This window comes from Grampus griseus (genome assembly GCF_964374135.1).
Source record: "Grampus griseus genome assembly, chromosome: 8".
NCBI lineage: Eukaryota > Metazoa > Chordata > Mammalia > Artiodactyla > Delphinidae > Grampus > Grampus griseus.
The window spans coordinates 24,866,583-24,879,343 of NC_139002.1; the positions used below are offsets into that span (position 1 = coordinate 24,866,583).

The window sequence follows — 12,761 nt, forward strand, 5'->3', positions numbered from 1 at the left end:
ATCTACTAACTCCAATAGTGGGATCACCTGAGAGTCTGCTTCTGAAATTATTTTTCTCTTAGTTGACCATAAATTTCTCTGCCATCACAGGACTAGTAATGTACTGAATACTACGCACTGCATATAAAAGAATCATGAAGGGGGAGAGGGATAAATTAGGAGTTTAGGATTAACACATACACATTATTATATATAAAACAGATAACCAACAAGGATCTACTACATAGCACAGGGAACTATACTCAATATTTTGTAATAACCTACAGGAAAAAAGAATCTGAAAAAAATATAAATGTATAACTTAATCACTTTGCTGTATACCTGAAATTAACAGAACATTGTAAATTAACTGTACTTCAATTAAAAAAAAAAAAAAAAAGAATCACAGAGGCACCAGACTAGTTTATCTTCCATTAAGAATGTGTGTTCACCCTTTGTTCTGCTATGGCAGAGGCTGATCACTTTAATCCAATCAAACTATTTTGGTTCAAGGATGGGTTGTAGTTTTGGTAAGAATCAGTCTACCTCTGGTTACCCACTGAATCTAAGGAATGTCCCTCCTGGGCTTTCACTTGAGATCCTAGTTGAGTTTTGTCATTCCAGTCCTGTGTGACCACCAAAAGCTCTACTGTCCCCCAGCAGTACTGCTCAGCCTGAGTGAAACCTAGATTCTCAGTTACTTTTTTTCAGGGAAACACAGCTACAAAGCATCAGCTAACTTCTGAAGGTTCTCTCTCATTTCTATAACTTTCATTATTTTGTTCTAGTTGCTTCTGTAGCTCTTTGATAATATTAAAATGACTATTTCCTAAATTTCCCTGATTTCCCTGATTGTTCTCAGTGGAAACACTGGCTCACCATGAACTACTATATTCCTCCTCAGAAGTGACTCTCCCAAATAACCTGGATGATACTAGCAGCTTTATTCTTCTAGAACATTACCTCTACCACCTCCAATAGCTACAACACTCATGTTCTGCTGCCTGAATCATCTAATAATACTCATTTTATTCCACAGAAATTTTCTACTTAATCTGGAGCTAAAGACAGGATCTGGTCACCTTAGAATAAAAAAAATAAAGAGAAAGTAATCCCCACTTCTGGGAATTTAGACTGTAGAAACATATAAAATGGCAACTGTACAATATTATTCACTGGAGCACTATTATTAGTAATAGCAAAGTATCAGAAAATACTTAGTGTAGAAATAAAGGATCAATTAAATAAACTATGCTATATGTACCAGACGTAACACCATGCTGCTATTAAGAATAACGAAGTTATGAAAAAAACTACAGCTAACATACTAATCAGGAATAAGACAAGGATGTCAACATTCACCACTGCTGTTCATCACTGTGCTAGAAGTTCTATCTAGAGCTAGAAGTTCTAGTTAGAGCAATTAGGCAAGAAAAATAAAGACATCCAAATTGGAAAGAAAGAAGTAAAAGTATCTCTATTCACAGATGTCATGACCTTCTATATATAAAGTATTAAAGAATCCACAGAAAAGCTACTAGAGCCAATGACTGAATTTATTAGCAAAGTTGCAGGGTACGAGATCAACACACAAGAATCAGTTGCGTTTTCATACGCCAGCAATGAACAATCCAAAAGGAAATTATATAAACAATTTCATTTATAATAACATCCAAAAGAAAAACATACCTAGAAATAAACTTAACCAAGGACATGAAAGCCCAAGCAGAGTAAAAGAGCCATCCTTGCAGGTCTGCAACTTTGCATGAGGTGTCAGAGCCACTAGAAAGGCCTAGCATCCAGGCATCAAAGACCAAACAGTTAAGGGGTGTGTTGACATGAAGGAGTGGCCATGTATGGAGTATGAGAGAAGAGACCAAATAGGTAAGGAGGGTGTCCATGCAAGGAGAAGGTACAACGGGAGGCATTAAGGCTCCAGTTGGATGAGGAAGGCATTCATGTAGGGGGTGGCCCAGTCTGGGGAGTCAGAGCCTCAGCAGGGTGAGGAATGCATCCACAAAGAAACAAGGCCAGGTACTGTAGTTGCAAATGCATATGTGTACCTTTAGCTTGTCCACTGAGAGGCTCTAGGAGCAGTGACACCACAATAGCAATTAATACACCTAGCAACAGATTTTGTCCACTAAATACCAACGTCCACTAAAAGCAACTAGAGCTCTGTGAAAAAATGGCTAACCCTGAGGCTAAGGCAAGGGAAAGTACAAAATGAATCCGGAAATCTTCACATCCCAAAAAGAAAGAAGAATTTACTTTAAAAGGACCCAGAAACCAGCTCCCATTAGTGAAATCTAGGATAATCTAAAACTCAAAACAAAGAATAAAAGTAAATTATGGGAGTTCCCTGGTGGTCTAGTGGTTAGGATTTGGTGGTTTCACTGCTGTGGCCTGGGTTCAATCCCTGGTCAGGGAACTGAGATCCTGTAATCCATGCAGCACAGCAACCCACCACCCCCACCAAAAAAAAAAGTAAATTATAACCCATTGAATAAAAATAGTAAACTATGAGTTCATACTGAGATGATAAATCAATGTACGAATTGAAAATTTAATGAGCAATGATGGGATCTTTACAGTTTTAAAGTACCTGTCAAAAAATACTTAATTACAAAAAGAAAAAGAATGAGTGGATAAGTCTGGCATATACCAACTTAATTAGGTAATCAAACTAAACTAAATCAGTACTGGGATAAATCAAAATCATGCACCCTCCCTCACATAAGATGCAATGACGGAAGTCCCTGGTGGTCCAGGGGTTATGACTCCATGCTATCACTGCTGAGGGCCCAGGTTCAATCCCTGGTCAGAGAACTAGGATCCAGCAAGCCATGTGGCGTGGCCAAAAAAAAGATTCAATGAGAATAATAAACTTTCACTTCTGCCAAAGATGCAAACCTGAATCTAATCATAAAAAACATCAGATTAACTCACACTAAGGGACATCCTACAAAATAATTGGACTGTAATCTTCAAAATGTCAAGATAATGAGAGTCAGAAGAGAGACAGTTCCACACCAAAGAAATAGGAATATAAGAACTAAATGCAACACATGATTCTGCGATGGATCCTTCTGCTATAAAAAATACAACATTATCAATAAATTTAAAGGGATCTGAGGAGTAGATGGTTATTATGCATCAAAGACAATTTTCTGACTTTGATAGTTGTATTGTGATTATATTTGTAGAAAATATACACTAGTGTACTTGGAATAATGAGCAACTTACTCTCAAATGGTTCCAGAAAAAAAAGTTTTAATGTATTTCCAAAGAGAAAAGGATAATAAACTTACAACTATATGTACGTTATTTCGACAACTGAGAAGAAAAGATTCCTTGTAAAGCACCACTTCACCAAAACTACAACTAGATTAAATTTAAAATTTTGAAAAGCCTGTATCTATTAAAGAAATCGAACTTGTGATCAGTACCTGCCCACAGAGAAAACTCCCGACCCAAATGGTTTTACTAATGAATTCTACCAAACATTTAAGGAAGAAGTAATGTCAATTAAACTAATTCTTTTAAAACATACAAAAGGAGGGAATAACTCTCAATACTTTTTGAGGCCAGCATAATCCTGAAACCAGAAAAGGAAAAATATCAAAAAAATGAAAATTGTACAAGGCACAAAGGCCAGAAAGAAAATGGTAAATCCACAAATATAGACAAAAAATATTTAACAAAACACTGGCAAATTAAATCCAGGAATATATAAAGAGAATAATACAGCACGACCAAGTAGAATTTATCCCAAGAATTCAACCTTGGTTAAATGTTTTCTTAAAAAAAATCAATGTATCCTGAAGAAGAAAAACGGAACTGAAGGAATCAGGCTCCCTGACTTCAGACTATACTACAAAGCTACAGTCATCAAAACAGTCTGGTACTGGCACGAAAACAGAAATATAGATCCATGGAGCAGGATAGAAAGCCCAGAAATAAACCCATGCACCTATGGTCAATTAATCTATGACAAAGGAGGCAAGAATATACAATGGAGGAAAGACAGTCTCTTCAATAAATGGTGCTGGGAAAACTGGACAGCTACATGTAAAAAAATGAAATTAGAACACTCTCTAACACCATACACAAAAATAAACTCCAAATGGATTAAAGACCTAAATGTAAGACTGGACACTATAAAACTCTTAGAGGAAAACACAGGCAGAACACTGTTTGACATAAATTGCAGCAATATCTTTTTTGGATCTACCTTCTAGAGTAATGAAAATAAAAACAAAAATAAACAAATGGGACCTAATTAAACTTAAAAACTTTTACATAGCAAAGGAAACCATAAACAAAATGAAAAGACAATCCACAGAATGGGAGAAAATATTTGCAAATGAAGTGACTTGACAAGGGATTAATCTCTAAAATATACAAACAGCTCATGAAGCTCAATATCAAAAAAAACAAACAACCCAATCAAAAAATGGGCAGAAGATCTAAACAGACATTTCTCCAAAAAAGACATACAGATGGCCAAAAAACACATGAAAAAATGCTCAACATTGCTAATTATTAGAGAAATGCAAATCAAAAATACAATATCACCAGTCAGAATGGCCATCATCAAAAAGTCTACAAACAACAAATACTGGAGAGGGTGTGGAGAAAAGGGAACCCTCTTGCACTGTTGGTGGGAATGTAAATTGATACAACCACTATGGAGAACAGTATGGAGGCTCCTTGAAAAACTAAAAATAGAGCTACCACATGACCCAGCAATCCCACTCTTGGGCATATGTCCAGAGAAAACCATAATTTGAAAAGATACATGGACCCCAATGTTCACTGCAGCACTATTTACAATAGCCAGGACATGGAAGAAACCTAAATGTCCATCAAAAGAGGAATGGATAAAGAAGATGTGTTATATATATACAATGGAATATTACTCAGCCATAACAAAGAATGAAATAATGCCATTTGCAGCAACATGGATGGACCTAGAAATTATCATATTAAGTGAAGTAAGTCAGACAAATATTATATGATATCACTTACATGTGAAATCTAAAAAAAATTAATCAAACTTATTTATAAAACAAAGAGACTCACAGACTTCAAAAACACTTACGGTTATGAAAGGGGAAATGTGTGGGGGGGGGGAATAAATCAGGTGTCTAGGATTAACATATACACACTACCATATATATATGGTGTATATATATATATATATATATATATACACACACACACACACACACATACATATATATAAATAATCAACAGGACCCACTCTATAGCACAGGGAACTCTACTCAATATTCTGTAATAACCTAAATGGGAAAAAAGTCTGAAAAAGAATGGATATATGTATATGTATAACTTAATCACTTTGCTGTACACCTGAAACTAACACAACATTGTAAATCAACTATACTCCAATATAAAATAAAAATTAAAAAGCAGAACTGATGTTTCCCTCAGGTTTCTTTCTGAGAAGAAATTCTGCCCAAAGATGTATAATAATTCCTGCCCAAGAATTTCCAGCCTGCTAGCCTGCCCTACAAACTTTGGATTTGCCAGCCCCCACAATTACATAAGCCAATTCCTTTAAATAAATCTCTCTTCTATCTCCCCACACCCCTCCCCCAAATCAATGTATTTCACCACATCAAAAGAATAAGGAAGAAAAACCTTCTGGTCATTTTAAGACAGAAAAAGCATTTAATAAGTCAACACCCATTCATTATCAAACTTTCAGCAAATTAGGAATTAAAAAAAAACCAATTAAAGGCATCTATGAAAAACCCTCACCTAACTTTGTACTTAATGACAAAATATTAAGGCTTTTCCCCTAAGCTTGCCAAAAAAGGCAAGGATGCCCACTCTCACTACTTCTGTTCAATACTGTACTTATGATCCTAGCCAGTGCATCAATCCAGAAAAAGAAATAACTGGTATAAAGATGAGAAAGGAAGAAATAAAGCTGCCTTATTCAAAGATTACATGATTTTTTACATAGAAAATCTCAAGAAATCTAAAAAAGAACTACTAGAACTAATAACTTTAATAAGGTAACAGGAGGTAAGATCAATATACAAAAATCAACCATATTTTTATATACTAGCAAAATACCAGAATATCAAAAGCACTCAAGGAAAAAAAAGAACAAAGTTATACCAGCTGACTTAAAGACTTACTGCAGAACTATATTAATCATGGCTGTTTGTAATGGCCAAAGGATACCCATTTAATTCAATGGAATAGAATAGAAAGTCCAGAAAAACATACATATTTTTAAGTCACTTGATTTTTCACATAAGACACTAAAGCAACCCAGTAGGGAATGGGAAGTATTTCCAACAAATGGTGATGAAACCACTTGCTATCCATACAGAAAAGAAAAAAATGAAAGTTAATCCCTAACTTACACTATATGCAAATATCAATTTAAGGTGGCTCTTAAATGTAAATATGAAAGCTAAAAATTATAAAGCTTCTAGAAGAAAACAGAAGGTTATCTTGTCCTAGTGTCAGAGGTAGACAAAGGTTTCCTAGACAAAACATAGAAAGCAAAATCCACAAAAGAAAAGCATATATCTTATAAAGGACCTACATACAGAATATATAAGGACTCACAGCTCACTACTAAAAAGGAACAACCCAACAGAAAAAAAACAGGCAAAAAATCTGAACACTTTTTAAAGAAAATAAGAGTACCAAAAATACCAAAAAAGTGTTCAATATCAATAGACATGAGGGAAATGGGAATCAAAACTATACTGAGATAATACTACATACATCCAGAATGACTAAAATTAAAATGACAACACTAAACACTGGCGAGAACACGGATTAAGTGGTATTCTTATACTTTGCTGGTGGGAGTGTAAAACAGTACAACCACTTTGGAAAGCAAACCACTGTGATACAAAAAAACATGGATAAATCTTAAAAACACTATGCTGAGTTGAAAAAAGCTGTACACAAAAAGTACATATTGTATGAATTCCATTTATATGTAGTCCTAGATCAGGCAAAACTAACCTATGTTGAAATAATCAGAACGATAGTTGCCTTCTGGAAGGAGGTGGAATTGATTGGGAATGGACATAAGGTAATTCTCAAGGATGATGAAGATATTGTGTATCTTAATAGGGATGTAGGCATTTGTCAAATCTGACAAAATTATACACCTAAGATATGATTTATGGATATGACTGTAGGTAAATTTTACCTCAAAACAAACACAAAATTCAATTAATGACTGCATGCTAAAGTGTTTAGGGAGAAAAGTTTACTGATGCTTGCAACTTCTTTTGAAATGCATTTAAAAGTTGACTGATGGATGTATAGGGAGATACATATAAATAAATATACATATATATATATATAAATATACATATAAAGATACATATACATATAAATAAAGCAACAGAGTGACTTTACTCTTCAGTTTGAATATTTTCATTAAAAAATGCTGGGAGTAGTGGAGAATAAGTAAGACCTTTATGTATTCACATGAAGAGATCTCCAAGATGTAGTGTTATATGTTTCATATTTATAAAGAGAACACAATAAATGCCCTTCTAAACAATGCCAATAAAACTGTATGACCCAGGTAGGTGTCTTCCACTGTGATGGCACTCAAATAACTTACACGGTTCAAAAAAATACAAAATGAAAATGATTTTTAAAAAAACAACAAAGCCCTGAACAATTACTTTTCCTTCTTGAGAAATGCTATTTTTGAATATTTTAGCATTGTGTATAGAATTTATTTAAGATTAAGAAAGAAGTTTTTCCAATTAACCTTTAGCACTACTTAGTACAACTCTGAAGATACTATAACTAGCTCAGATTAATTAATATTTCATTAACTTTTCATTTTCAGATTTTCTGTAATAGTAGCACAAATAAATCTATCTTACTTGAGATTGAGATCTCACCAATGAGAGATCAACTAAAAAAAATATAAAAAAATTTACATTAAAATTGATTTCCCTTAAAATCAGTATGGTGAATAGAGTCATATTCTATGCTTTTGTAGGTTATAAAATAACTTTGGTGAATAACGAGGAGGGAAAAATCAAGAAGAGATTCAAAAAGATTAAGAACAAAACGTTTTTTACTTAAAAAAATAAGGTCAACATTCTTTGGTCATAGAGGAGATAATATAAAATTTAAAATCAAGACAGAATTTTTAATAATTAAAGGCGGAAAAATCATAAAAGTTAAAAAAATGAAAAACAAACCTGATAGGATTAGGGAAACAGGGCACTTTGCATATCCAATAACATATAATACACTCCAAAAAATTTAAGAATTTTAATGTAAAAATTTTAAACATATGATTTAAAAGACTTACCCTTTCTGCTTCAAAGGTAATTCAAGTTTAAATATGGTAGCATCATTAACAACTGCTTTATATGCCTACAAATAATATAAAATAAGATACGAACATTATTTTTAATACTTAAAATAGATAATTATAATTCTAAAAATACATAAAATACAAATTAGTTTTTATTTTTAATGATGTATCTGGCCAAGTCAATGATTTCAACATGCTCTTTCTCATGTCATGATTATCATTATTCTCAAGTGAGGTATTAATGCTGCCTGACAACCATAACATTTTCTCTTATCCACACATTCTCCTAGAAAACATTTTCATACCACCTCCTTTCTCTTCAAACCTCCAGTATTTCCTCTCCCATGCATACTCTCAGCTGATGATGTGGCTTCCTAATTCACTGAGAAAACCAAAGTAATCAGAATTCCCTCCTTTTTCTCCTGTATCATCAATTTTTCCCCCCTCCATTATTTCTACAGCCTCAATATGCATACATATTATTCTTTAAATCTTAAAAACTCTCTCTTGGCTTTGTCCACCTTCAGCTACTTCCCCATATTTCTCTCTCTCTAAGCTAAACTCCTAGAAGAATTATCTAACTCACTGTCGCTAATTTCTCTACTACCATTCTTATCTGAAACTGTTCTAAACAGGCTTTCACACTACTACTCCAACTAATCATTCTTGTCAACCTCCATGTTGCTGAAGACAATGGTTAATCCCCATCTTATCTGACCTATCAGCAGCATTTTAAAACAGCAGATCCTGCCCTCCTCCTGGAAAGTGCTTTTTCCACTTGTTTTCTAGCACAGCACTCTCCTGGTCGTTCCACTCATTCGTCTCTCTCCTCAGGAAAGATGGCTGGTTCCTTATCGTTATGATAACTAATTTTAAAATGCCCCAGACCAGTCCTTGGATCTCTTCTCTTTGCTATCTTCACTCTTACTCTGGAGATCATAGCCACTGTCAGTGCTTTAAAAACCATCTATATGCTGAAGCTCCCATATTTATTTTTGCAGGCCCGTCCCCTCCCTTAAGCTCCAGATTTGATGTTGCCATATGGATGTTTAACAAGCATTTCAAAGTTAACTTGTCCAGAACTGAGTTCCTAATCTCTCTTCAACCATCTCCCCAAAACCTGCTTCTCACAAAGTCTTCATCTTCCCTCATCTCAGCAAGCATATACTTCTAATGGATCAGAACAAAAATCTGAGTGTCATCCTTGACTGATATCTTTCTATCACATTCCACATCTGATTCCATTAGCAAGTCCTGTATAGCCTATTTTTACAATATAATCAAAATCCAACCACTTTTGACTACCTTCACCTACTATCGTTCTGGGCAGAGCTTCCATCATTACTTAACTGAATTACTTAAATCGATTCTTAACCCATTTCCTTGCTTCCTCTCTTGCCCCCTTCAGTCTATTCTTTTTGCAGCAGGCAGGTGATCCTGATAAAAATGTAAGTCAGATCCTGTCATTTGGTTCAAGATATTTCTATGACTTTCTATCCTACTCAGAGTACAAATGAAACTCCTTACCATGGCTCAGTCTTACATGATCTGGCCTCCTGTTATCTCTGACTACTTATCTCTGATTTCCTACTATTCTCCCCCTCACTCAATCCACTCTGGCCACAATGATCTCTTTCTTCTCTGGTTCTGGAACATGACAGGTATAATCCTGCCTTAGAGCCTCTGCATTTGCTCTCCCCTCAGACTAGAGTATTATTCCCTCAGAGAGCCACATGACATATTCCTTAATCAACTTCAATCTTGATTTGAATGTCACCTCATATAAAGCCCTTTGCAGGCCACTCAATTTAATATTTCAAATGATCTCATTACCTCCATACTCCCTTAACCCTTTTCCTACTTTATCTACCTAGGTACCTACCTATCTACCTTTCTTTCTACCCAAATATTTATCTAAAGGTAGACAGTAATTTTTAAAAAATGCTACTGGAGAAAGTTGATTGTGTTTTTAGAGTCTAGAAAATAATTTCACTTGGGAAGTAAGGAAAGGTAGTTGAAGAGGGGGAAAAACTAATGGTAATTCTAGTGATAGGTTTATGATATTTAAAAAGATACGGGGCTTCCCTGGTGGTGCAGTGGTCAAGAATCCACCTGCCAATGCAGGGAACACGGGTTCGAGCCCTGCTCTGGGAAGATCTCACATGCCACGGAGCAACTAAGCCCGTGCACCACAACTACTGAGCCTGTGCTCTATAGCCCGTGAGCCACAACTACTGAGCCCTCGCGCCACAACTACTGAAGCCCGCACACCTAGAGCCCATGCTCCACGACAAGAGAAGCCACCTCAAGGAGAAGCCAGTGCACCACAACGAAGAGTAGCCCCCGCTCACCGCAACTAGAGAAAGCCCACGTGAAGCAATGAAGACCCAACGCAGCCAAAATTAAATAAATAAATAATATAATAAAATAAATAAATTTATTTTAAAATAATAAAAAGATAATGACTCTAAGGATAATACTGTTTCATTATCATTATCCTAGACTATAATGATGGGAAAGAAGGTATGGAAAGCAAGAATAAATGTGATACAACTCTCACAAGAGCCCTATGAAAGGAAACAGGACAGAGAAATCAATTCTGCTTGGGATAGGATGTGGGGGGAGGCAGAGTATCAAGGAAATTCCAGGAGAAGTATACTTTGAGCTGAGTCTTAAAGGAAGGATGAATAAGAATTCAATAATCAATAATATTCAAAAACAGGAAGACATTCTTGAAAAATTAAGAAAGCAACTTTCTAGCTAAATTCTGGTTCACAAGCATACCCAATGCTTACAAAAGCATATAAGAAACCAAATATAATATGGTTGCCCTCCACTGATGAAAAATCAGAGTTGCTAGGTTTTTTAGTTTGTAATTTAATAGCATCATGATGCAAGTTTCTTATTAAAATTAAATTATGACAAGTGTTAACATACAGGAATATATACCTTGTCTCTTGCAGTAAGAAATCGTGGATCATCTTGAAAAGCTTCTTTGACAAGTCTACTAAATCTATTAAACAGTGTAAGTAACTGCTCAACATATTTCTCAGAGTCCTAAAAATAAAGTGTTGTATATTAAGTTGAGTTTAAAAATAAAATACAAAAAATGAGAAAATATAAACATAATTCTCATAACACACTATAGCTTTAAAATTTGGTAACTTTTCTGAAATATTTTTTTCTTATTAAGAAAGGTGTTCCAGCATTACTGTTTTGCCATCAATTTAAAATACCCGATTTTAAATACCTTATCCTGCATTTACAAAATAACTTTGATATATATCTATCATTGTCATTGAGGAGAACTTACAGTAGTAATAGTTTCAGCAGCTGCTACCATATCTGCCAGGCCTGCACTGATGATATGTTCCTCCAAGTCTTTCAACATTGGCTCTATCCCATTAGGAACTTTGTCCATTAATGAAAACATCAAATGTAATTCTGAAACGATAGAACACACCCATGTAATCATTTCATCCATCAGAACAGACTTTCTCTTTGATTTGTATCATGGATCTAGAATGCCTATGATAATAAGAGTGTGGGGAAATATTAGCTGGAAGTTGATAGCTTTAATAGTATTCTGTGGGTGCAGACTAGTTTAGGACTTGTTATCGTTAAGTACTATAACTTCCTGATCTACCATATCAGTCTGACAAAAATTATTTTTAAAAGAAACTCTAATTAAAGTGATCACACACTGCAAAACCCAACTCCTCTTAAAAGGTGAGTCATTTGACCTTCAATGCAATGGAATATATTTATTCTAAGAAATACAAAAGTCTACACAGAAAATTAGTTACATTTCATAAAGTAGATGCAATGTTAAATACACAATACACAGTCACATCACTAAGGGGTAAAATAATGTTCTCAGATTGTTCAGAGTAACAAGGTAATATACAACTGTATTCATAAAGAATTTTTCAGTTTGCAAAAAGCACTTTCTCCTATTAACCCATTTAATTGACCTTCACAATAATCTTACCTCACAGAATGGTTACCACTAAATAAATCCTTCTGAAGTGAGTCCACCTTGGATCAGACATAACTCTACTTAGTTTGGCATACAGAAATTCAAATATTTCATTTATGCCAAATGAGAAACTTGCTTTTACTCCAAAATACTTCTGAAGAGTGTAAGACTTAAGTGAACTGAAAAACGTACTTGAAAGACAACTAGAGATTAAATAGGACCTTGCAATTTTATGCAATGAAATCTAGAGAGTAATACATCAAAACGTTAAAAGTGGTTGTCTCTGAGTAGTAAGTATATGGGTAATTTTTACTGTATGCTTTTTGGTATTAATGTACTTGTTACCTCCCAAAACAAAACTTTATCATATTTAAGTAATAAAAAAATAACATTTAAGTAATAAAAAATACACTTCAGAAATCTTAAATTATAAGATATTTTGGGGGAGAGGGATGA

The 12,761-nt window shown here is 34.4% G+C and overlaps 1 protein-coding gene across 1 annotated transcript in view; it reads right to left on the reverse strand.

Annotated features, from left to right (window-relative positions):
- Window positions 1-12,761, reverse strand: part of CUL5 (cullin 5) — a 93,838-nt gene that overhangs the window by 14,818 nt on the left and 66,259 nt on the right. Inside the window, exons 9-11 of the mRNA XM_082660471.1 lie at window positions 11,640-11,770; window positions 11,276-11,383; window positions 8,321-8,385 (exon numbers count right to left, since the gene is read on the reverse strand). Of these exons, the coding sequence (XP_082516597.1) occupies window positions 8,321-8,385; window positions 11,276-11,383; window positions 11,640-11,770 (304 nt within the window). The remainder of the gene's footprint in view (window positions 1-8,320; window positions 8,386-11,275; window positions 11,384-11,639; window positions 11,771-12,761) is intronic.